The following is a 25,368-nucleotide window of genomic DNA, read 5'->3' on the forward strand; positions in this document are numbered from 1 at the left end:
GAGTTTTTCACTCTGATGGTTTATTTATACCCTATTTCTCTTTTGTATGGTTTAGACTCTAAAAACTGGACACACAGACAGAAACCTATATTCCTAGGTGATATCTTTAAGTAGGTTCCAGGTAGTTTCTCACAAAATACTTCATAAAGCCTGGATGTAGTTTTACAAAATCCTCCTTTAAAAAATGCTCCAAATTTGTGACTGCATCTTGTTGCAATTTGGCTCATGCTCAAGTTCTCCAGCCATATTGCTGAGGAGAGAGTGACTGTGAGGGAATAAGCACCAGAAATAACTGGCAAGGGAGTAGCAGGAGCTTTGGCATCAGACAATAGCAGCATTGTCTCAGCTTGCACTACTTGCTGTATCTAGTTGTCTAGGTAGATATCCTCCTACTTGTAAGCATGCTGGACAAATAGAACAAAACAAACAGGTCTTTATGCAACACTGCTTCATCTTATGGCTCCTGCGGAAGTTCCCAGCATTTGTTGCAACTTCATGTGTCTTGGTGATAAGCATCAGGGTTAAAACAGGAAGAAACCTTTCTGAGGTTTCTCTGCCATTTCTCCTGTCCGTAGCATCTGCTTGTTCCCAAAGAACAGTTTAATTCATCTAAACCCCACAAAAACTAACAGCTATTGAGATTCTCCCTAGATTCCATCATTACAATTTCTATGAGGAGGGCCTTGCTTACTGATGGTGAGGGGCCTCCCAGGCACTGGGGGGAGACACCAGCTACCGAAGGAAATTCTGTCTCTTCTGCCTAGTGCGGGACACAGGTGACTGAAGCTGAGCAGCTCTGTTTCCCATCAGCTATTAGCTCATTTTCATCTTGAAAGACTGATGTTCCATTGGTTAGAAAGTGGGGCAAACCAGAAGTGTTTGCCACTGGTAATGGTGTTGACACAGCTAGAGCAGACAAAGCAGAGAGGCCAGTGCCTGCCATTCTGCTTTAGTCATTGGCTCTGCTGACTTTAGCTCATTTTCCAGGCAAAGGGTCTCCGGGTGGATTACCTACCTGCAAATGGTACCCAAGGATCCCCAGGACAACTGTTGACCCACGTGGGACAGCCAGAAGTTAGGCTTGGTTTTCCTATGTTTCTTTCACCTTGTGATCTCTCTGGTCTTTCAAGCAACACATGAAGTACAAAAAAGCACAAGCATTTCAGGTGGGTTTCTAAACCAAGCCCTTTCTATTATGCAGCATAGGGCATGGAGATTGAAGTGAGAATGCTTGTTTACCACTCTTCCTTAGCTTCCTTGCTCTTCTTCAGTAGTCTTTGGGTTGATGGTTGTGATTCCCTTTTTTTAACTCAATCCTCTTCAGATGGAACTCTCCTCTGAAGCCCACTCCTTGTGCTTTTGTGTCACATAAAAATCTATGAGTCAAGAATCCTAAATATCCCTCATTTAGGAAATATGACTATTGTTCTATTCCATCCTGGTCTGCAAAGGGCTGTGTCACTCAATCACTGCCTTTCCCCTTTTCTTAACTCAGTCATGGTGAGCCCTTTGCTATTTTACTTTGTTGCTACTTATAGGATTACAAATGTTCCCAACTTCAATGCATACAGATACAGATGAATGCCTTTAGAAATCCTTCTGTTCAGAATGATATACTTGCTCTTACAAGGACTTCCAGGGCCTGGGCTTACAGTCACCTTCCTGTGAATAAAGGAGATGTGATCTTACAGCAGTATGGGACTGTGCCTGTGGTTTCTTTCTCTGCAACTCTGCAACTTCTTCCCCACTTCTCTCAGTGGGGAAGAAGATTCAGTGAATTATGCAGTGTAAGCATGAGTTGTACCTGTCTTGTCTCTTGGTCAGTTTTGGCCAGGCTTTTATGGGACTCAGCACAGCATATCACTAACAGAAAGGCAAGCACTGACAGATGTTAACTCCTTGATCTAGTATGTCACTGCTACAGCTCTTCAAACAAAAGGTTGTCCACTTTTTCTGCTATTAGCAAAATATTCTTGTGAATTAATGTTCTAACATGAAATGTAAAGGAAAACACAAACAATCAAAAAAAAAAAACATAAAAAACCAAAAAGAACAAAGGGTGGTGATCAGCAGTGCAGAGTCTAGTTGGAGGCCTGTAGCTAGCGGGGTCCCCCAGGGGTCAGTCCTTGGTCCAGTCCTGTTCAATTTATTCATCAATGACCTGGATGAAGGCACAGAGTGCTCCCTCAGCAAGTTTGCTGATGACACGAAACTGGGAGGAGTAGCCGATACCCCAGAGGGCTGCGCTGCCATCCAGAGGGACCTGGACAGACTGGACAACTGGGCGGTGAAAAACCTCATGCAATTCAACAAGGCCAAGTGCAAGGTCCTGCACCTGGGGAGGAATAACCCCAGACACCAGTACAGGCTGGGGACCAACCTTCTGGAGAGCAGCTCTGCAGAGAAAGACCTGGGTGTCATGGTGGATGACAAGTTGACCATGAGGCAGCAGTGTGCCCTCGTGGCCAAGAAGGCCAATGGGATCATGGGCTGCATTAAGAAGAGCATCTCCAGCAGGTCGAGGGAGGTGATCCTGCCCCTCTACTCAGCCCTGGTGAGGCCACATCTGGAGTATTGTGTCCAGTTCTGGGCCCCACAGTACAAGAGGGATGTGGAGCTGCTGGAGAGAGTCCAGCGCAGGGCTACGAGGACGATCAGGGGCCTGGAACATCTGCCCTATGAGGAGAGGCTGAGGGAGCTGGGCCTGTTCAGCTGGAGAAGAGAAGGCTGGGAGGGGACCTGAGCAGTGTCTAGAAGTACCTCAAGGGAGGCAGTAAGGAGGATGGTGCTGGCCTCTTTTCAGTGGTGGCCACCTACAGAACTAGAGGTAATGGCCACAAACTGAAGCACCAAAAGTTCCACAGGAACTTAAGAAAAATTTTATTGACAGTGAGGGTGCCAGGGCACTGGAACAGGCTGCCCAGAGAGGTTGTGGAGTCTCCTTCTCTGGAGATCTTCCAAACCCACTTGGACGCAGCCCTGTGCCACGTGCTCTAGGTGACCCTGCGTGTGCAGGGGGGTTGGACTAGATGACCTCTAGAGGTCCCTTCCAACCTTAAGCATTCTATGATTCTATGAAATATCTGGTGAGGCATACATCTATAACAGATAAATTCTAGTGCAAATTTTTAGCATTTGGCAAAAATATAAATGCCAAAATGGATCATTTTAATAAGAACCATAACATGTGCTTAAGAGCTGATCTTACCTCTACCACCTGCAAGCATCCACCTATTAACATACTTCACAGGACTTACATAAAGCCTGCTTGTAAAAACTGTACTATAGTTTGTTCGAAGTAAAAGGGTTTTCCTCCTACTGTCATTTGAACGGTTTCATTTTTAGGTAAAGGCTTTTTTTTCCCTCTTTATTTTTATCTAATCCTTTTCCAGAGCGAGAAATACCACTTAGAAGAAGACTCTTAAGTCACTCCTATGACTTCTAGCAGTCATATCACATGAAAGAAAAGGGTTTAGGGATTAAGGTAGCCCATAGTAGGACAAACGTGAAATCAGCTTTGTTTCAGATTTCAGATGTACTGTTTTCTGTTGGGTAGGTAATCATGCATAATTTCCTATCTATAATCATATACATATTCAAAAAGTTATTATGTGCGTAAACACCGGAGATTATGTATCAAAGTGTCATAAACTTGAAATCAGTAGAACAGTGGTCACTGGGGAGCACACATGCTGAGAAGCTGTGGGTGGCTTTTCATACTCTTCTGGACAGATTCACTGAGTAAAATAAAGAACCTGTGGTCACAGATTTGCTGTCTTGCAAATAAGAGCATGTGTGGCAGAGGAAAACTTGAAAACTACTGATCTTAATTTATTTTGGTAATGGAAAGTTAGAGGTAATGTCTGGTTTTCTCACAAGAAGCTCCTACTGCTTCTTGCTCCCTTTATACAGTTAGTGTAAATAAGCAACATCCAGAAACAAAACAGAGGCAAAAAAGGCAAAATTTTTTTTTGATTTTAATATATAAAAGTTAAGCAGTCAGAAAAAGTCAGGAAGGTCCAGAACATTGTATAACATGCATACATTATTTTACTGTAATTACTGTGAGTTTGTGATTTCTGATAAAGATGTGGTATGTGCTGATAAGTGTGTGCAAAGCTCAGCTGAATTAAGGCAGTTGAGCACCTTCCATTGCAATAGGTCTGTCTTGCTTCAGAAACTCGGTCACCAGTGTGAGTATGCATGTGAGCTCAGGCGGTGTGGTTTTCTGTGCCTAGACCTTTTGTGGCTTTCAATAATACTGTTTCCTACCATGAAGAAATAACAACAAGCTATAGAAATAAAGTCCTTCTCACACCTATGGTTTACTTACATGTTATTCATGCCCTATAGGTTTGATTTGGTGACTCAACTAGCTAAGCACAAATACGTTCGCACAGAAGTCTATGCTTATGATCAGTCTTGAGGTGCACAAATTTAATGAAATTTTTGCTGATGCTAGAGGTGCACAAAAAGCAAACATTTGTGGAAAGTTGGAGACTTATGAGACTATAGAACTTTTCTTTCCCAAACTACCATTTCAGCTCAGTCTATATCAGCAAATGAGCTATTTTCGATATAAAGTTTCTATTGGGATAAATGGGAGTGAATCTGTTTGCACTAAACAAAAGATGATATCATAAAACCTTTAGTCCAGAATAGTCCTTTATGAATAAGATGATGTCTTTCGTCCCCACTCTTTTACAGGATAAAGTTCTCTTCCCACAAGCTGTCATCATGTCTGGGCACCAGTCTATTTCCTTAACTGTGTTGAAAAGCTTATGTTTGAGAAGTAGCTCTCTTATGAAATAAGAAAAAATAAAATAAAATAAAATAAAATAAAATAAAATAAAATAAAATAAAATAAAATAAAATAAAATAAAGCTAGATATTAAAAGGGTCTTCCCTTCCCTGTCATGGAGGGCAAACTCCACCCCCCAAAAAGAAAAGGAAAGCAGGTATGCATTTATTTTATATTTAGATCTCCCTTAAAGCTACAACTAGCTCCAGTACTGATATTTTCCAGGAATCCCCTTTTGGCAGTGGGGTTTGTACCCACAAGGTTCTTCTGAGGAGAACTCAGCAGGCTTTTAAATGATGTTTTGGTCTCTTTAGTTGTAAAGGAAAAGGTCTATTATTCCTATTCAAGAAGGATCTGTGGGGAAATCCCTATTTTTCTATTAAGAAAATCTTTGTAAAGGATGTGCTAATAATTGTAGTTGAAATACAGTGAGATAGGGAAAAATTATTTGCCTCCTAGAATATAAGCTGCTGTTTCTTTTTTTTTTTCTGCAATAAAAGTAGTGAGAAAAAATTGGGTTCATCTTTGAAGAAGAAACAAAAGAAAAAATCTGATTTCCTTATAATCCCAGAATCTGAGGGTTTATTTTAACTTCAAATGCCTCAAGTGTCAGTGGCTACAGCAGCAATTCACCGGTGTAATTCCAGATGTTGTGACAGAACGGTGAGAGTTCACCTTGCTGCTGTGTTCTGCACAGAAATGTGCACCTGCTAATCTCTGGGGTGAGCAAGGAGGAAGGGGAGCGTGTTGTCTTCTCTTCACTTCCAACCCTTTGGCTAAAGCAACAGTGTGCAAGCAACTAAAACCAAACTGTAGAGCTTTCCTCCAAAGGCTCATTCTCAAGTTATTGCTACTTTTTTCATACATTCCTGGCTGAATGCATTTCTTGGTGTAGCTGCAGATACATATTTCTTTAATTTGGTTACTCTCATCTAGATTCATGAGACTTCATAGACTTGTTGTTGCTCTTTCAGATGTTTGTTGCGTGTAAACCCAAGGTAGCTGTTTTAAAAATACACTATCAGCTCTTTTATCTCCATCTTGTGTCAAGCAAGCAACAACGCTTACCTTTTAGGGTGGAATGAGACTTTTCACTGAGACAAAATAGCACATGATTCTGTGTGTGCGTGTGTGTGTGTATGTTCTCTTTTTTTCTTTTCCTGTGCATCGCTTTTCTTGTTGTTAGGTTTCAGTGAAAACTTAAAACTTTTAAGCTGTTGAATCTAAATGTTTAATTCTGGTGTTTTTGTTTTTGTTTTTTTTTTATGAAACAACGGGAGACATTTTTAAATTCAACATCCATCATAAATGTATCCCCAGCTCTTCCTCTGGTGCAGGATTCTTCTCTGGCCTCTTCAGCCTGAACCATGAATGAGTTTAGTGGGCAAATACCTGCTTGTTTGGTGCCCTCAGCTTTTGTGCGAGGGACAGCACTGCAACTTGATATATCCACACAGCTGTGGAAACCGCAGTGCACACAAAGCCCATTTCAGCCAGTGGGGTTTGCACATGGGTTTTGTTTTGTTTCATTTGTTTTTGGGGGAGGGGGGTGGTACTTTTGTTTTCGTTAAGTAATAATGGTGACAAGTTATGCCATAAGCACTTTAAGGTATAGAGGTTCTTCTCTGGGTCTTTGCGGGTAGCTGCCCCGCTGGGTGAGGAGGGTTATGGCAGAAGGCTCATGTGCGGCTGTCTGGAAATCTGCGGGAGCCAGGGCTGGTTGGCATCCTCGTATGATGGAAGGCAAAAAGAATTCTTTTGTGGTGTACCAGAGAAGCCGACAGAGATAAGCCACAAGGGCATCTCTTGCATATGTTCTCTCTCTTTGACACACTGTCAAATACTTGTATATAGCACTCGTATACCATGTATCACTTCAACAGACAAAGAAACTTGCCTGTTTTAACAATCTGTTGTTAGCTTTTCTGCCCCTTTTTAAACTTAGGCTTATTAGCCTTGTCTTATCTTCCCGTTTGGGGCCCCTCAGGTTTGCAAATGCTGTACTCCTGAAGTCTGGCATCAAAAAGCGTTGTGGCTCCTGCTCCAGACTTCCAGAACTTGGGAAGAACTTGTATTTTCATAGTCGGAATCCTTGTCAGAATCCTCCAATCATGTTGTATCCTTGCTCCCCAGTTTGGGGACAGGGAAGCACTGAGGAATGTAGCTTGGGGCACCTTCTGATTAATGGCACTCTATCTTCCAGAGCAAGCTGTGCAGAGCTGTGACAAAATAGATGATCAAAAAAAAAAAAAATAGCAGCCAGCTTTCCAGGTACAAATGCAAGTATACTTTTTATGTGCATTAATTTGAGAGTGCCTCTGTAACCTTCAGCCATTGTGTCCAAAGAAGCGTACTGAAACCTTAACGTGGGGGCTCACTGCCGATGGCTGAGGCAAGTCATGCTGGGTCGTCAGAGCAGGACTGAAGATGACTGAAGAGTACTGCAACTACTAGGCTGGGTTTCCAAGATGTGTCCCTGGCGTGTGATGGATAGGTGGGAGCTGCAGCTCACGTGTCTCTTGAAGGGTTGAGTGCAAAGTGCAGCCTTGCTTTGAACACAGCTTTCTGTTCTTAATTTCACTTCTTAATTTCAACAGAGTGTAGAAATAAAGTCTGTGGTTTGGTTTCAAGGGGCAGTAGAGTAACAGCAGTGGCGTTAAGTATTTTGGAGCATAAAAGGACAGAGTTTTGCTATTGGTAGTGTTCTGGAAAAAGACCATTAGAATGTGCGTTTGTCTCTTGTTTTTATAACTAATGCAGTGAAGTTCCAGATACAGAATTTTGTTTAAGTTTTATTTGTGATCAGAAGAGGGTGCAGAATTTGTCCTGATGACTGTTGGGGAGCAGCCAGAGCGAACTGCTCCGCAGTGAGTGAACTGCTCCACAAGTGGCTGTGCCCTTGCCAAAAAGGGGCACAGTCCCACTGTGCTCAAACAAGAAAGGCAGAGCAGTTTGGGTGACAGTAACAAAGGTCAGCCAAGCATCCCTGGACAAGTTCTCAGCGGTGAGGTAGGTTAGAGGTGAAACTGGGAGTAAGTGGGCAAAGAAGGGTCTGGTTCAGCAAGTACAAGGCTGACCTTGTCAGACATGCCTGCAGCACAGCTCAGGCAAGGATCACAGGCAACGGCTTGCGTTTAAATGCGGCTCCTGAGCCATATGTGGTGGAAGCCCTGGGCTTCTTGCAGCTCTTTCTCACTACTTAGTAGTTTTTGTAGCAGTAGGACCCACAGTTACCCAACTGTACTGTATCGGAGCTGGCTTTGGGCATGGGCAGCCAACTGCTCCAGGGAGAGAGACTGAAGCCCCAGGTGTGCTCAGGACCTCAGCATCCAGTATTATGGATCAGACAGGTATTGGTTGATCAGACATTGAGCAGCATCATGTGAAGTGAGTAAGAATGTTGTTTGTACCATCTAAATCACTTGTCTTCACTGTGGGACCCTGTTACTTTTTACTGATCTCTAGGTGATTAGCTGGACTCCTTTGGACTTCGAATGCTGAGAGGGGCCCTGGTGGGAGATCATCTGTCCTGGCTGGTCAGATAATGACCTGTACACTGCTGTCATCCAACTTTGGTACCTCTTGTGAATAGATCTTGATGGCTACATCTCGGCCTGGGCCTGCGGTCCCTCAGGCAGAGAGGCCCAGAGCAGCCACATGGATCTGCAGTTGGCTCCAAAATGGCCCCGTCTTCCATTTTACATGGAGGAAAGCAGCACAGTTTGATGTACAGTCTCTGAGTAGTGAGCTTCTCATCAAAAGATGTCTTATTTTAAAGAAGTTCTGCCTAAAGTATTTTGGAAAGAGCCTGAATCTAGAGAACGTATCAGGCAAAACCCGCTTGGACGCAGTCCTGTGCCACATGCTCTAGGTGACCCTGCGTGTGCAGGGGGGTTGGACTAGATGACCTCTAGAGGTCCCTTCCAACCTTAAGCATCCTATGATTCCATGATTCTACATCAAACATCAAAAAGCCCCAAAGAAGCAACTGGCAAGTCTCAATATAGAGATGCAAACAGTTGTTGGGGCTGTTTTGGTTGTTGTTGTTGTTATTTAGCCATGGATGGATACAACAAAAATAAACAGCTACATGTTCCCACAGCCTCAAGCTTCAATAGCTGCTAACAGGTAGTCTTAGTTGCCCCTTGCTCCAACAGCAAGGAGCATGAAGGCTCATTACACTTGCTGACCCCTTGCTCAGCTGAGTCAGAGGAACTTGTCCCTGTGTCCTCCTCTGGCAGCAGCGCCACTCGCCATGCCTGCACCGCGAGGCCTGCCTGCTCCCTAGCGATTAGCTGCCAGGAGCTCAAGAGCTGCCTTCATGGCACCAAGTTTCCTGTTCTGAGAGCCCGGGAAAGCACTGTGGAAAGAGATACTGTGACGGCAACTTTGTCACTTCTCACACAGCTGGCTGAAGACAAATTTTGCATTGCATGTTAAGCGTCAAGCAGAGAACAGGAGGAAATATACTCGTCCGCTACTGCTGATAGGGTACTATCGCTGTGGCCCCAGTCTTTCCCCAAGTAGCTAAGAGCTTCAGACCCTTTTCTGAAAGAGTGGTTTTCTGCCAAGGCCTAAAGGTGTCCTGGGACAGAAACGAACAACAGGGGCTTTTTTTCCAACCTGCTTTTGGAGGAAGTTGTTGTGGCAGCATGGGGAGATTTCAAATAGCAAAGTAAAGAAATCATCTTTAGTTTTTTCACTTTTAGACAGAAGAGCTCTTAAAATTGGTTAACTCTCTTCCCCTGCAACCTGTACTGGAGTTTCTCTCCCACCCTAGAGTTGCTGCCTCTAGCTGAGATGCATCTGCACTCCTGCACTGCAGCATCATCAACGTTTAAGGCAGTAGTAAGCCAACTCTACTGCTTAAGCAAAAATGTCCAAGCCTTCCCTGCCATGGCTGTTCCTTTCCTCCCTTGCCCTGTGACAATCCTGTAGTAAATCTGACTGTGGAGCGGATTCATTTCAGCCTGCTGTGTTCCCTAACATGGTCTGCAGCCACACAGACTTGTGCAAATTTGAGGAATGAGATGGTGTGGAGGTGCCAACAACCTGCTGGCTGTAGTGGAAACTTTAGTCCCCCCCCCATTTTTTTTTTTTTTTATGGCACAAAACCACCCATAGAGCAATGGCATTTTGCTGTGTTTGTATCCTGCTGATATAACAAAATGTAGACTGAGAAGGTAGGCTGGGATGTCTTTTGCTTTTAACTCGAGTTTCTGCACTACCTTTATACCTCCCTTGGACTAAAATGAGGACTTGTGCCCACACTCACATGCCTCAAAAGAGCCAGCAGGACAGGCCTATTTTTCACAATGCTCTACAGCCTATTTGGTCACTCCAGCACCTGTATTACCTCAAGGCTGTGGAGGGTGGAAGCAGTGATGTATGCTCTTCATAAGGGGTTTCTAAAGCAAGCCAGTCTTGTTCTACCTGGAACAGGGAAAGAATAAATGCCCTTTGCTGCCTCTTTGTGCATGTATTTATACATGTGAAATGAGAAGTCAACCCAAGAAACAGGTTCTCAAGTTTGTTTTTATCTTGTTCTTCCTACTCTTGTGAATTGCACCACACAGAGGAAAAGCAAGAAACTCCACGGGCTAGCGTGCTAGCAGCCAGTAGGTTGAGTCCGGTTTGAATCCTCGTACCAAGCTTCAGAAATTCTGTGTAGCAGTGGAAGCATCTTTCAGTCTCACCGTGTGTCCGTTCATCCTGTTCAAAGAGCAGTAATGGGGAAGTGAGGAGATACGTATCAGTGACCTATAATACTGAGGTATCAGTAACATCGAAGACATGCTGCTCTGAGGTGATTTGGCAAGTGAACAGGATGTGAGAGGAGTTTTGTGTAGCCTTTTGGTGGAAGGCTCGCCAAGCTGAAAAAGAACAAAACACGCAAGGTTTTGTCCACCATGTCTCACTCTGCGTACAGGCTGCAGAAGGACTGAAACTTAAAGAAGTCAGTTCTCTTAGTGTGTGTGTGGGTAGGGGGGAGGTGAAGGGGTGAAGAGAAAAGTTAGGGTAGTCTTTGAATTTATGAGAATTTTTCTCCATACTTGTGGGTTTTTGTGGTGTTTTTTTCTGTTTGTTTTTTTATGGTGGGCTGGAGAGGAGCAGAAGTTTAAAAACAGTATCCTCATTAACAATAATAAAACAGAAAAAGTCATTTTTTCCTGCCAAAACTCTCTTTGTGGGGAGCACACCAATAAGAGGATGAGGTGCCTAGTGAGAAAAGGAATAAACATTCTTGATTCCTCCAGTAGTTGTCCATAGTGGACTATAGAAATCCTAAATTGCTTTATTCTCCCTCTTGCAAGGGATAAGTGATGGCTTTGAGAGTAAATACACCAAAGAATAGGAGGCAAAGTGGTTATGTGACCCTTCAGGGTCTAGTACACGAGTACGAACTTCTTACCCTGAAGGTGCTGAGCCTTTTGTACAGAAACTGCTCCAAAGGGTGCTAGTTGTTTTGCTTTCTGGCTGGAGAGCTGACCAATCTGGAAAATGGAAAAATCACAAATTGCAAGTGAAGCACAGTATAGACGCAAAAAGCTCAGTAAGACAAGGATTCAGATACGAAATACTGCTGTCAAAGGTGAGCTATTGTCAATCTAGGGCATATTTTCATTGATACCTCTAAAATTTTGGCTTGGATTACAATTTCTGAATCAATGTTAGAGAGCAGTGTTCTGTGAACTGCTGCTCTTTGGGTTATGCAAAGAGGTAAATGAGAGAGTGAGGCTCAGGACTATAATAACTTCTATACATGAAGCAGCAGTAACTGCTCAGTCAAAGTTGCTCTCTTACTCTTCTTTTTGTAGCTATTAATCACATCTTTAGAATCCTTACTGTAAAAATGAGCCACACTAGCTTCGGTCCTGCATGATCATCCTGATAAGGTTGCTGTTCATTAACATTCAGGAAAGGATCTTTCTGATTTACCTTATCGCATAAGACATGGTATATAAACACTAGGATATGATGCATTTCAAGTGGAGTGACTTCATTTTACACAACATGAATTCATTCACTATCGCACGTATATTAGGTATGGTTCTGTTAGAAAAGATTGATACGTACATGGCTGATAACAGCATTTACTGTTGGAAAACTTCAAAGACCGTGAAGGATCTGCATGCCATGTTTACAGAAACTGTAATGTTGTAGTGACGCTGTGGACGCCTGCTGCTTTTTCTTGAATGTTCTGGCATTGGTGAGTCCCTGCAGCATCTCATGTTATTGACCTAGACATACTGGGACTTCCTTTCATATCTTTCGAGGAGTAGGTTTTTGGGGGAAATGTTTATTCTGGGCACTAGGAATCCTTTCCTGAGACATTATTTTAGTTTTTTTTTTTTTTTTTTTTTTTTAGAGCAGCTCAGGAATATTGGAATGTATTGGTCCATAATCAAAGATGAGCAAGACAGAGCCAGCTGTGCTCCAGCCAGCACTGAACAGACAGCTGTGAAGAGGCTCAGTGAAGTGGAGCTCAAGAGACCTGGACGCTGTAGTTCATTTTGCCTCTGCTGCAGTTCTGGGCAGAAACTGCACCTTGCGAGAGGCAACCTTAGATGAAATTAGCCAAGCTATGCCAGAGTAGACTTTGCTGCCATAAATCCTATGTAGGTGCAAAAGTAGACCCGTTCTGCTGTCATGCAATACTTCCTGCATTTCTGGGTTGGCCTTGCCTTCTTCAGCTTCATGTAAGTAAGACCAGAAAGGCTCAAAGCTCCAGAAAGAGATTTTGTTGCCTGTTCTTCTTAAAGTTAATAACTTGGCAGCCCTTGTTCAGATTCATCTCCCAGGCAACAAACTAAGCATTCCCTCTGTACTTTTGCTACTGGGGAAAAAAAAATATATAGGAGCAGGAAAGAAGTCCCTAAGAGTCATGTGCAGACCATCCTCCCAGCTGTGGTGTAACAGACCTGTGTTAGGGCTCAGGGAATGCGTGTTGAACTAGCCTGTTCACAATGGGATGCAGGAGCAGAAGCCCTGCTAAACTCCCCCGGACTAGTCAGGGGGGATTGTGCGTGTATCATGGCGAGTGCCTACCTGCCATCACAGAATATGCAGCAGTGAAGAACAAGGCACAGCAGGAGGAGGCCCAGGACACTGGAAAGGCTGATGATGCAGTGAATAAATGCCCTGCTCTCTAAAAAGAAACAGTTGCTTTTTTAGATATGTAACTCGCAGATCATTCATCTCTGTCAGAATTACATCTTTGAGACAATATTGTCTCTACACTGTACTTTGGAGAATGATATGAGGTAGCTGGAATAAGTGGCAGATGGAGATCTCCAAATAAGCATTAACAGTAACAGCCCATCTCCTTCAGAGGAACCTTGTATTAAGCAGTCAGTCCACTGATGAGATGCCCCTTCTTACCATTTCCTTACTATAGTCCAGCTGCAGCCCTTATATGTACGTAGTAGCAAATTTCAGCTCTGAGCTCCCCTAGCAGAGTATTTTAGCAAAGTACATGGCAGTTGCACATCGTTTCCCAACCACTGTGAAGTATTAATGCCTTGAGCTAATGGAGGGGGTCAACTGGCGCTCAGTCTTCCTGTCGCTAACCATGCACGACCCAGCAATCAGCCAGAGTTAATGGTGCTATGAAAGTAAGCTAAATAGATGTGATTGAAAGATGTCAGTCATGTGCATCAATGTCATGAAACTCTGAATCAGATACTGTCTTTCTTCTTATCTGCCCCTGTCAGTGGAAGGGAAGACTACCATATCTAAGGCCTTATCTAGAATTTCAGAGCACTTTTCAATTCTGACAGTTCTTTTCTTCTTCCTAACAAGCTCCTCAGTAGAACTTCAGCTCATCTGCGTGGTTCCTGCTGCAACCCATCCCGTGCTACTAATGTTTGTTTTGGCACACAGAGGGTTACTGGGATTTTGAATGCAGGGGCACAGAGGGAAGCTTACTTGAGCCGCAGGCTACAGACTGGTTGTGGTTCATAGCTGGGTGGGACACAAGGCAGGTGGCATTTTTCACGTCGGAGCCATTTCCCATAAAGGTGCTACGAACGGTCGCTGTGCCGTCACCGAGGTCTTCGTGCTCGGGGCTGGAGCTGCTCCGCGGCACCCACGAGATGCGAGCGGGCGGCTTCCCTGCTGCTGCCTGGCACACGGGGTTCCCGCGGCTGTCGCAGTACACGGCCACCTTGGGGGGCACTGCAACATTGGGGAGACACGTGGAGTTAGCTTGCTGCAGCTGTGAGAGGATTCCTTATTCCCCACCCAAAATGAACAATGTTGGTTATATTAAAGCAGCAGCATCTGACTAACTGCCTTCACTGGGTAACCAGATGGGCCTGCAGACCCTTCTTCTGGACCCTGGAAGTTGGACAGTGCCTGTCCTTCCCAAGTGCACAGTGGAAGAGGCGTCATCAGAAGGGAGAAGAGTTTTGGTAGATAAAGAGAGGGGAGAAAGGGAGGGATTAGAAAGGAAATGTATCCCAGTTTGTCCCCGCAGCAGTGCTCTTCCCACTGCTGTGCCAGGGGGAGAGAGGAGCTTTCTCTGGCCACGCTTGGACGTGACTCTTTGGAGAACTGCAAAATGAGGCAGGAGCCCCTTACCTAGCACAGTCAGGTGGTAGGTCATGTGGAAATTCCCAGCCCCTGCAGCCGTCTCACAGGTGTAATTTCCCTCACTGGCTCTTTGCACAGGCTGTATCTGAAGGGCAGGGTCGTGCTCTGGTCCTGATTTCCAGGTTATGTTCTCAGTGCAGTTTATTCTGTTGGACTGCTTCCAGTCAGCTCTGTATCCCAAGATGCAGTGGCCTCCAGCCTTGGGCTTTATTTTCCAGGTTACGAACATTATGTCTGATTTGTTAGGGCAGGTCAGCACTAAGCTGCCTCCCACTGCTGCTGTTTCCTCTCTGATGTTCCCTGGAGGAGACAGGGAAGAGAAAGAGGTGTGAAAAGGTGCCTGGGAAAGTTCCTCGTAGCCTTGGAGTTGTGCCCTGTGCTTCACAGGGCAGGGTCTGCACTGCTGCACTCCCGAGTGAGGCCCTGTCTCGGCCAGCCCAAGAGCTCTGCCTCGCTTAGACAGGGCTGGATAACTAAATACGTTTCTCTGTCCTCCTTTTCAGTCCCTTCCTCTCTAAATCTCTCTCCCTAGTGCAGTGGATTTAAAACACGATTGGAAAAGTAGAGTCTGGCTGAGCTGCAGAGCCCATCTATATGGGAAGAGCTCTCGGGATGCTTTTCCCTCAGCATTGCTGTCAAATGCTGGATAAAAAAAAAAAAAAAAGAAAGATATTTGACGACATTCACTCTACTTTTGTGTCATAGGTGTCCGTAAGGTCGTAAGTGGCCTTTCTAAGCAGTTCAAGGCCGGAGGACAAATTTTGCCCTGTCACTTCAAAGCATACATGAACTATTTCTTCCAATTATAATGGTATCAAATCAGATACTGAAGGAGGAAATATGATGTTTAACTGGATAAGGCCAACCGCCTGTTTCCTGTTAGATTCAAAGATCACCTGCCTCCTGACAGATTGATCACTGCCCTGTGACTTTCTGCTTTGCTGAGTCCTAACAAATACCAAACATCAGAAAGAAATGTGAATTTATTTTGATATTGTAGGGTAGGAAGGAGAAAGGTTATATGGAATCTGAAAATGCACCTGCTTTTGGAGTTTGCTTTTGAAAGTATTTAGCTGAAATTGAAAAGAAGAAAGATTTCCCATTAAAATTTTGAATGATTAATTTCTGAATCTAATGTCATAAAATCCTAATAAACTTCCCTTGACAGACCAGCCACAGAGACCAGAGGAAAGCTTGAAAGGGTGATCGAAGAACCTCCCATCAGGCATGTTTCTCAGTGCAGACTGAGGTTTTCAGTGAGTGTCTTTCTTATGAAAAATGGTCTATTCCAAGAAAATTACTACAATTACTACCAGCTCTCATTAAGTCATTAAAAAAAAATTATTGCAGCTAGAAGTGTTTTGGTTTTCAGGCTACTGGTTTTCCATCAAATGTCCTTTCAGAAATGTATAAAGGTGCCTTCTTCCTTGTCTTCACCCCCCACCAAATAATAATAATTCACAGAAGAACTGAGATGTTTCCCTTCCTGATACATCCCCCAAAGCACCACCAGCATTACCCGTGGATCCGGTGATGGCAGCGACGACAAGAAGAAAACCAGGGTACGTGGTCCTGCCACCAGCTTTCAAAGCGGCTCTCACACTCATGGTGATGCAGGTTTCTTACGCCAGCCAACTTGCTGCAAGTTCTCACCACCCTCTGTCAGTGCTGCTGGAGTCACTGCTCATCGCTCGCTTCTGGGCTCCTGCTGCAGCCACAGAGCTACAGCTGCCTGCTTGTGGTGCACTAGCCTCCCTGTGACGTGGAGAGCTGAACGTGGAAGAAATGACAGTCGCTTCCTGTTCACTGACCCTCTCTGATCTCACTGTGAGAATTTTATCATTGGGAACTGGGGAAAGGCTGTTCTGACTTTAAACAATACTCAGCATATTCTAAAAAAAAACACCCTTACAACCCATCCTTGTTGCCCTCATCCTACCCTTCTTCAAACATTTTAAAGCCTAGCACGTTCCCTCCAAAAGGCATTGGCAATCACTTTTTCCTTGCAGGGAGGGAGATAAGCGTATATATTAGCATTGCAGAAACTCTCTTGCTGAGATTTAAAATACATCTACACAGTTGGGGTATTGGATCTTCTTGTACCATTTTTTTTTCTTTCTTTCTCCAACTGTTTGGGGGTTATATTACCCCATACCTACACAACTGAACACTGAAGGTCAGTGGTTGCTGTGCAAATTTGTTCAGAGCCAGAAGACCTCCTTAGGTTTTATGAGGTCTGCTTCTCTGTGCTACCCTTTCTCTCTGCTATCCCTAAAGCCTTTTCCTCTAAGCTAGTGCTATTAGTAATGTGATTGGTAGTGTTGTCTCATACCAGAGAAGATATTTTCCCTAGATATAAGGTAAGTCCCTCTCAAAATTAATGCACTGAATTGGTGCCTATTTGCCTTTTCCCACCAACTACAGTCACAGCTGCTATCTGTATTTCCTTGACTGGGCTGAAATACGCCTGTTTGGAAGGACTTCCATTCCTTGGTCAAACAGATGGAAGACGTCCACTAACGGAGGGGAAGCATCGGCTGTAGGCTACCACCCGCCCCAAATACTAAGCACAAGTTGACTAGGAAGAGGCTGGTGCTCCGAGGTAGCGCTCGTTAAGTTCAGATGGAAAATGAAGCCCCATGTGCTCGTAGACCGTATATCTAGAAACACCAACAGCAGTACTATAACAAAATCTTAGTCTCTTCTGACTGCTCTTGCTGTAGTTTGACTTCCGCAAAGTCGCTTTGTGGCGATTTCAGCCAGTTACCTGCTCTCTGGTGACTGCAGCTGGCGTTTCAACAGTGTGTGGTTTGGGTGTCAGGTGCAACAAGCATTTCTCATGGTTAGACATGAGTCCAAAATGCAAAGGTCACATGTAACTGTGATGCAGAGATGCCTGCAGCACACGGCGTACCATACCACAACTGCAGCATAGAACCTGTGGGCAGCAGAGCTCCTCTCCAAGTGACAGAGGCAGCAAGAAACTAGGCTCCAAGTTACCAAAATCAGAGGCTTTCAGCAGCAAGGCACCTAAGCACTTGGAAGGATCTGGACAACAAGTTCCTCTGACGGAGCAACAAAAACAGGAACTGAGAAAGGGAAAGGCAGAATTTCCCACAACACGTGGTGCAGCCTAGCTCAGTAATCCTTAGGGTAAGGCCTCTTCTTTTTTCTTTCATTTCTCCCCCTTTTTTCCTGCCCAAAGGTATTAGCTCGGTACTGGCTAGAGTAAGAACTTGAAGCTTCTACTCACTCTGTGATACTAAAAGTGATTGTTGCAAAATAATCACTTTCTTTTTATTACTTCAATTAGCCTTTCGGCTTCTGAGCCATTGGCTTGCAGCCACGTCGCGGCTCAGCAACGTACTGTGTGCCTGTGAAGAGATAAAAAGTACTTGCAGGGCTTGGCATGGGGCTTTATTTTGGCAGCCAAAATCCTTCATCGCCTCTAGAAACGCAGCCACGAGGCAGCCACGAGGCAGCAGGATGGTACTGAGGCAACGGCACCACCAGAGGCTCCCAGGCAGGCGCTCCAAGTAGCCAAGATCCACCTCCAGCACAGCCCTGGAGAGGGCTTAAATGCCTGTCCGTGTTTGACCGTTTCCTCCCCAACTCAGAGGAGAAGTGCTCTGAGATCCTGTTTTACTTGAAATAGAGGAGTCTCAGGGGTGGCTGCACGACATCCTGCTTCCCTCGTGTTATTCCTGCCTTGGCGCCTTCCTTATTTTCAAACCTTTCTGCAGCAACCTGCTAGCAACCGCCCGTTTTGCAGGTTATTAGTTTAGTGCTGCGACCTTTCTGCTTTCCCGCTGCACTGGATTTCGTCAGGACAGACGCTCTAGCTGGGCTTTCATTTCCATCTCGTGGTCAAAGCCAGTAACGACGCTCAAGGCAGCACTCTGAAAAGTACTTTTATATGTATGTGTTATTTTTGATTTATTAGCAAAAGTTTTGTTGTTGTTGTTGTTGTTTTCATGTTCAAAGCAGAGCGCTCTCGGGCCTGTTCTTGTTGCTTGCCAACATAACGTTATTGTGGTTTGTTCAGGTCACTCTTTAGGTGGGGTGTTGCTTGCCGTCCCGAACCACGCTGTCTCCTTCCCCCTTCCAGAGAAGACCACGCTTGTAGTTCCCAGACCCCGCAGACGAGCTTGGGTTTGGACAGAGCAGGGCGATCCCAGCAGGAAGGAGCAAAAGGAGGGCCCAGAGCTCAAAGGAAGGGCAGCCCTTCCCCACGCCAGCTCGCCTCGGCGCCTCTGTGCCCCACAGCGAGGCAGGACTCCAGCGCGCGGCCCCGAGCCGCTCCGCGACCTCCCGCCCGTCCGCACAACCAAATAAATAAACACATAAAAGCAATTGCGCCGCGGCCAGGGAGCCTCCCCTTCCGGCCGTGCGCGGGGCGGCGCCGCGGCGGGCAGGCCGCGCGGGCCGCGATGCTGCGGGCGCTGCGCTGGGCGCCGCGGCGGGGCGGCGGGCGGCGCGGGGCGGCGGGGCAGCCCCCGGCGGCGGGGCAGCCCCCGGCGGCGGGGCAGGCCCCGCCGGGGCCGTCGTCGCTGTCGGCCGTGCTGCGGCTGGAGCGGCGCCGCGCGGGCGCGCTGCTCTTCCCGCTGCAGCGCCTGGCCGAGGCGCTGGCGCCCGGCGCCGCCGCCGCCGCCGCCGAGCCCTTCGCGCCGCCCGTGGCGGAGCTGCAGCGCGCCGAGCTGCTCTTCGCGCGGCGCGGCGGGCGCTACGCGGGCTCCGCCGAGCGCCTCGGCCACGCGCCGCCGTCCGCGCTGCCCGAGGTGCGCGCGGGGCCGCGGGGCGCGCGTGGGGCCGCGGGGAGGGCGGGCGGGCGGCCGCGCTCAGCCCCGCGCCGTGCCCGCCCCCAGGTGTGCTTCGTGGGCCGCAGCAACGTGGGCAAGTCCTCGCTCATCCGCGCGCTCTTCGCGCTGAGCCCCGACGCCGTGGAGGTCAGGGTGTCCAAAACGCCCGTAAGTGCCCGCTGTGCCCCGCGGGGCCACCAGGAAGGGGCCACGAGGCCGAGGGGCCTGGCAGTTGTGCAGCTGGGGCAGCAAGTGGCCCTTTTGGCCCCATGGGGAGGCCCGGCGCACGGAGCGAGTAGGGGGGCCTGGCATAACGGGTGCCGTGGTGTAAGCCCTGTGTGAGAGTAGCCGTAGTGTTTGTGGTGCCTCCTCCGAGTGGGGACAGTGCAGGCCTGTTCAGTATCAGATTAGATACTAGGAAAGATTCCTACACAGGAAGAGCGGTGAAGCACTGGAACAGGCTTCCCAGGGAGGTGGTGGTGTCCCTGTCCCTGGCAGTGTTCAAGAAACAGGTGGATGAGGCCCTTAGGGACATGGGTTAGCAGGCAGGGTGGGGATGGGTTTGTGATTGGGCTGGATGATCTTGAAGGCCTTCCCCAGCATAATGATTCCATGTAAGGCATCACCGCCCTATACTAGCCTTGTCTGCTGTTTAAAGCAACTTTTTAAACCCTGTTCTTCATGCTCATTTATTTATTTGTTTGTTTGTTTTGGGGTAAATCTTCTCTCTCCAGGGCCACACAAAGAAGATGAATTTCTTCAACGTGGGGAAGTATTTTACTCTGGTGGACATGCCCGGATACGGCTACCGTGCCCCGCAGGACTTCGTGGAGATGGTGGAGGTCTACCTGCAGGAACGGCCCAAGTAAGGGAGCGCCCGAGTGCGCCGCAACTTAACGTCACCTCCCCAGAGCAAGGAGACCTGGGCATTGTACACAGCATTTGTGTGCAGTGTAACTGGGTGAAGAGAGGCACTTCAAGCAGTGCTCCTGCCTAGTGCTGAGGCTGGGAAATTCCCAAGTTTCTGGGATCCTCCATAGTGATTGCCGTGGTTTGCGGCGCTCATTCAGGCTGAGGCAGACCAAAATATCAGAGATTAAGGTGCTGCTCTGCAGCAACCCTCTCAACAATTATGTATGGCTTATTTGGGCTCCTCCAAATCCCGTTACTTGTTCTTGCCTATGTACTTAGAAATACCACAATAACCATGAAATAACAGCTGTGGTCATGGTTAACCTGTATTTCTGGCAGCTTGAAGAGAACTTTCTTATTAGTGGACGGAGTAGTCGGACTCCAGAAAACAGATCATATCGGTATAGAGATGCTGGAAGAGTTTGGGATTCCTTACGTGGTAAGTAATGCTGTGCTCTTGAAACGGCAGAGGCAGCGTAACCTGTGTTGGTTGTAAGCCAGTGGTAATCTATAAATGCGTGTGCTCTCTTCATTAGCTTATTTATGCAAGTTATGTCCCATTCCAGTAGTAGTATCATCCCTTGCCACCCCACATTTCTTTATTGTTAATAAAATAGACCTAAAATGTCTACGTTATTTTGGGCTTTTTGAGGGGGGTTGGCTTGATTTATTAAAACAAAAACTTTTTTTCAGTGTTGAGCCTTAGGGTCTTGAAAGGGTCTGGTCCTTACGGAGGCTGTAGCAGTGCTCAGATGAATTGGGCTGAAACATTTTTCCACTTAAATAAGTTCTAGAGCTTTCAGTCTGTCTTGTAAGGTGAACCACTCTTAGAAATGTTCTAGGCCAGTACCCAAATAGTCATTTTGTGTCAACCCTCCCTTCTTGAATCCATGCAGCTGGTGCTAACAAAAATCGACCGAGCTTCCAAGGGAGTGTTGTTAAAGAATGTACTGGAGATCCAGGAGTTCGTGAAGGAGAAAACTCAGGCATGCTTTCCTCAGCTGTTCCTGGTCAGGTAACCTGCCTTGCTGCCACTTCCCTGTAGCTAAACCGTGGTGCAAACTACCTGAAACGAGCGAGTGGTGAGCGATGAGTTTGGCAGCATCAGGCCCTCAATGTGCCCACCTTTGTCTCCACAGTTCGCTGAAGTATTCGGGGGTTCACTTGCTAAGGTGTTTCATAGCCCACGTTACTGGAAACCTGCCTGTTGTAGAGGGCAACTGAAAAGATCCTGATCTGCTTGGCACATCCGAAACAAGAGGTACCAAACTCAGAGCTTTGGCTTTTTTATTTATTTATTTTTTATTTTTTTGTAAAACCTGAAGTACTAGGGTCTTTTTTTTTTTGAGTGGGGGGAAAGAGAGGTTGATTAAAAACAGAACTCTACAGAGGAGCTAAGTTTTAATACAGCATTTCCTCTCGCTCCACCAATGTCCAAAAAGCTGCTACTGCATGCCTAAACTCTGCTGTATTTAAGATGCTAGAGAGAGTCCAATAATCTGATTAATAAAAAGACATTTAGTTTAGAAAAGACTGATAGCTCTAATATTAAAAAAGCCATGTTTGCCAAATTTAATTGAATGGTATTAAGAAATTCACCAGTCTCGGCTGGTTTAGCTGCCCACTGTCTGGAGCACAAATGGCCAACGCTTCGTTAAAGAAGATGTTTTTAGGAGAGACCTGTCTGGGAAGCTGCATCCTCTGCTGCCTGCGTGTAACAAGTGCAGTGTGGTGGCACACCTTGCTTGTACACACCAAGGTGTCCCCATTCCAAGCAGATGGAGGAACAGGAACATCTTTAACGGGATCTGCCTTTTGATTGCTGTTGGCTTGGGACTGAGTGAGATAAATGAATGACACCCAAGGGAGCTGTCTCTGCATTTTATCTTCAGTCAGTGCTGATTTAAAACCTTGTTTTAGATGCAACATGAAGCTCTGCAGCTGCACTTTGAACTGCTAGAGATGAGACACGTTTGTTACGTGCATCCTTCCACGCCACGAGCTGAAGCACAGTAGTGAGGCCCTGTATTTTTAGGGGTGCTGCGACAGACGGCAAAACTTTGTCCCACAGCAGTTGTACCTGGCTACAAGCAGATACAGGTCTCTGTCCTGGGGAGACCAAACCTGGGCAGTTACAGTGTCAGAAGGACTCTGAAAGGGGTAGCAGGAACCGTACATCTTGAGGCTCCTTTTGCAGTTGTACAGGAGGTCGTACGATGAGGCAGTGTGGGATTTCTACTCAATCTGTTAGGAGCGCTGTTTCCTGTCACAAATGGCAGTAGTTAAATATCACCTTAAGCTTCTGTGAGGGAAGTTCATCCATCCTCCAGATTTATTTCAATAATTTCAGAGAAGTTCTACTCTACTATCTTTGTATTCATCTTCGAGAAATGGTATTTAATTAAAATTGGTTCAATAGTTTGTGTATGGTCCCTTTGCCTCTCCTTTTTCTGACATCTTTTGACCAAACAGCATAAGACATAAGACAGAGCTTACTTAAATAAACAAAAGTTTTTTGTTTTTGTTTTTGTTTTTTTTAGATGTCTAAATAAAGAAGGCAGGGATTGCTGCAAAGCTGGTGTGAGAGGGTATGTGGTTGACAGTCTGCTTGTTCTCTGGCCTAGGGGGCATCATGCTGAGCTGTGCCTGGCACCAGCCCAAGGAGCGACAGCCGCCGCCGGGACGCGCGGGTGTCACTGCCGGGACGCGCGGGTGCCGCCGCCGGTCCTTTGCCAAACGCCGGTTGACAGAAGCCCCAGAGCAGCGTCCACGGGAGCTACCAGAGCGCGCACGGCCAACCGGGGCCGGTGCTGCTGGAAGGGCCATCTCCATCCTCTGGATTAAACTTCTGTCGAAGTTGTGGCTGCGGGAAGCTGCTGTGCCGGCGGGAATGAGCCTCTGTCTTGGTGCTGTTGTATGATGCTCCAGCCATGAAGTCTTGAGAGTTGGGGGGAGCCGACACGGAGCAGACCGCACATCCAACTCCTTTGTTTCCCTTAATTCCAGGGCTCATTAAGTGCGCGTTTCCCTTTGAGGTTTCTCACTATAAAGAACAGTGCTACTGCTTCTCCTGAAAGCTGCCCGGGTTTCATTCACCAGCTCACTGCTTTTAGCAGACTTAAGCTCCTTGTCATATAGCACTTTTGTGCCATTTCTCACTCCTTGCTGAGCCTCCTGATAGATTCCCAGAGTGTTTTTTTTTTCTTTCTTGAGAATTATCTATGATTACACCTGTTCAGTGCTGGTTTTCCTCAGTGCGTTGCATTCGGGCACTTCCCTTCTTCAGGGCTTCGGCTCCCCGTCCTGCCTCGACAGCAGCAGGAAGCGGTGCAGACCTGACCTCCGGGGCGCACGCGCGCTGCGGGGTTTTCCCCCCTTTTCCCTTTTTCCCCTCTTTTCCTCCTCGTTGCCTCTCCCGAGCTCGCGGCGCCGCCCCTGCCGTACAACAACATGGCGGCCTCCTCCGCGCGCTGCAGCAGAGCCGCCGGAAATCCGTGCGGCCGCGAGCGGAAGCCGCGCGCGCGGGCGAGCAGCGATGGCGGACGAGGAGGAGGACGCGCCGGTGAGCGGGGCCGGGGCCGGCGGGGCCAGGCCGGGCCGGGGGCGCCGCGTCGCGCTGCGCTGACCGCGTGTCCCCCCCCAGTTCGAGGAGGACGCCGAGGACGCGGCGGGCGGCCTGGAGGGCGGGCAGGGCCGGAGGAAGCGGCTCTTCTCCAAGGAGTGTGAGTGCGGCGGCCGCGGGGCCGGGCGGCGCGGGGGGCCGGGCGGCGGTGGCGAGCGCCTGTCGCCGCAGTGCGCTGCATGATGTACGGCTTCGGGGACGACCAGAACCCCTACACCGAGTCCGTGGATATCCTCGAGGATCTCGTGATCGAGTTCATCACGGAGATGGTAAGTCCCGCTTCGGTGTTATGATTAAAATAAATAAATAAATAAATAAACCCTTCTTATTAGCTCTTATTTTCGCAAGCGCAATCCTTGCACCCCAGTTGGGCAGAGGACAGGATAGGATGAACCTCGCTTAACACAGCTCAGCAAAAAGGGATGAAATCATTTTTTTTAAGATGCTAAAAGCAGGTTCAGAGATGTTAATTAAGATGTTAGTTTTCTGTAGGCTAAAACCTCTAACTCAGTACATGCCAGGTGCAGGTGTGTGAGCTGGCAATAGCTGACTGGCAAAAAAAGGTGCTTCTGTGACAAGGTGCCCAGATCCCAAAATTGCTTGCCTTTTGCTTATAAAGTGACAAGAAATACAATGGAATTGAAAGCTTGGAAAAAAATCCCTAGGCGTCAAAGGCGCAGCTCGACCTCAGCTAACTCTCTGCTCTTCCTCTATCAGACGCACAAGGCCATGTCCATCGGGCGGCAGGGCCGTGTGCAGGTCGAGGACATCGTCTTCCTCATCCGCAAGGACCCCCGCAAGTTTGCCAGAGTTAAGGACCTGCTGACTATGAACGAAGAACTGAAACGAGCCAGGAAGGCCTTTGATGAAGCAAACTACGGGTCGTGATTCCCTGTGCGTGCTGGGCACCTCCTGCCCCAAAGCAAGGAATTTATGCGCATTGTTGGAAGGATTTTTTCAGGATGGAGATCAGTGCCGGGATGTCTGCCTTGGCCCTCAGCCTGTACTCAGAAGTATTCAAGCCTATGAGGGGCCCTGATTGTATGTGGTATGTTATTTTTTGAAATTCAAGAAATGTGAAAATGAGCTGTAAAGGTTCTTGTAATGGGAAGTCTGTCTGAGGTAGGACTATATTGTTAGGTATCCAGAGAGCTAATGAGAGCTGATTTTTCACAACTACTTAAGTCACTATTAGATATTCCCGTGACCAGAGACCTAGAAAAGGATAACTGGACAACCTGTGCCTTCAAGCACAAACTGTGCTTCCTGGCCCTGAATCCTGTGTACTCTGCAAATAAAACATCTTGTTCTCATGCCCCCTCCTCGTAACTAAAATAATTACACCAATGAATTCTCTCACAAGTTGCATAAAATGGATTTCTTAGTGCTAATGATCACGTATCCTTACTCGGGTAGGAAGGTTGTTTTTTTCATCTTGGCTGTCTTGTTCTCCTGTCTCCCTAGGAACGACAAGTTCTCCTGTGCCGGGTTTTCCTGCCCTTCGAGGCTTCCTGCCTTGGGCCCTGCTCAGGCAGGTGCTCCACGCTAACGCTGGGGAAAGGGGGAAGGGATGGTTGTTGTTGGAGGTAACTCAAAGCCCTTGTTCCTGGATAAGGCTAGTCCAAAAGATGCTGGTTAGG

At 47.0% G+C, this 25,368-nt stretch overlaps 3 protein-coding genes across 3 annotated transcripts; 2 read left to right on the forward strand and 1 right to left on the reverse strand.

Annotated features, from left to right (window-relative positions):
* Positions 1-13,688: 13,688 nt before the first annotated feature.
* On the reverse strand, positions 13,689-14,624 carry LOC104565207 (cell surface glycoprotein CD200 receptor 1-B). The gene is made up of 2 exons (XM_010211879.2): positions 14,384-14,624; positions 13,689-13,978 (listed from the first exon to the last, which is right to left on the reverse strand). The coding sequence occupies exons 1-2, from the start codon at positions 14,622-14,624 to the stop codon at positions 13,689-13,691; spliced, it is 531 nt and encodes a 176-aa protein (XP_010210181.2).
* A 4,484-nt stretch (positions 14,625-19,108) lies between these two features.
* Positions 19,109-21,970, forward strand: GTPBP8 (GTP binding protein 8). Its single transcript, XM_088533018.1, has 7 exons — positions 19,109-19,173; positions 19,261-19,362; positions 19,929-20,059; positions 20,446-20,545; positions 21,003-21,121; positions 21,246-21,367; positions 21,780-21,970. The coding sequence occupies exons 3-6, from the start codon at positions 19,944-19,946 to the stop codon at positions 21,328-21,330; spliced, it is 420 nt and encodes a 139-aa protein (XP_088389144.1). The 5' UTR covers positions 19,109-19,173; positions 19,261-19,362; positions 19,929-19,943; the 3' UTR covers positions 21,331-21,367; positions 21,780-21,970.
* A 1,582-nt stretch (positions 21,971-23,552) lies between these two features.
* Positions 23,553-24,640, forward strand: TAF13 (TATA-box binding protein associated factor 13). Its single transcript, XM_088533029.1, has 4 exons — positions 23,553-23,668; positions 23,750-23,828; positions 23,900-23,997; positions 24,446-24,640. Exons 1-4 carry the CDS (start codon positions 23,642-23,644, stop codon positions 24,614-24,616), a joined length of 375 nt encoding a protein of 124 aa, XP_088389155.1. The 5' UTR covers positions 23,553-23,641; the 3' UTR covers positions 24,617-24,640.
* The last annotated feature ends 728 nt before the right edge of the window (positions 24,641-25,368 follow it).

The sequence above is a fragment of the Tinamus guttatus genome, unplaced genomic scaffold (genome assembly GCF_059628265.1).
Source record: "Tinamus guttatus ecotype Peru unplaced genomic scaffold, ASM5962826v1 Tinamus_guttatus_pri_ptg000035l, whole genome shotgun sequence".
NCBI lineage: Eukaryota > Metazoa > Chordata > Aves > Tinamiformes > Tinamidae > Tinamus > Tinamus guttatus.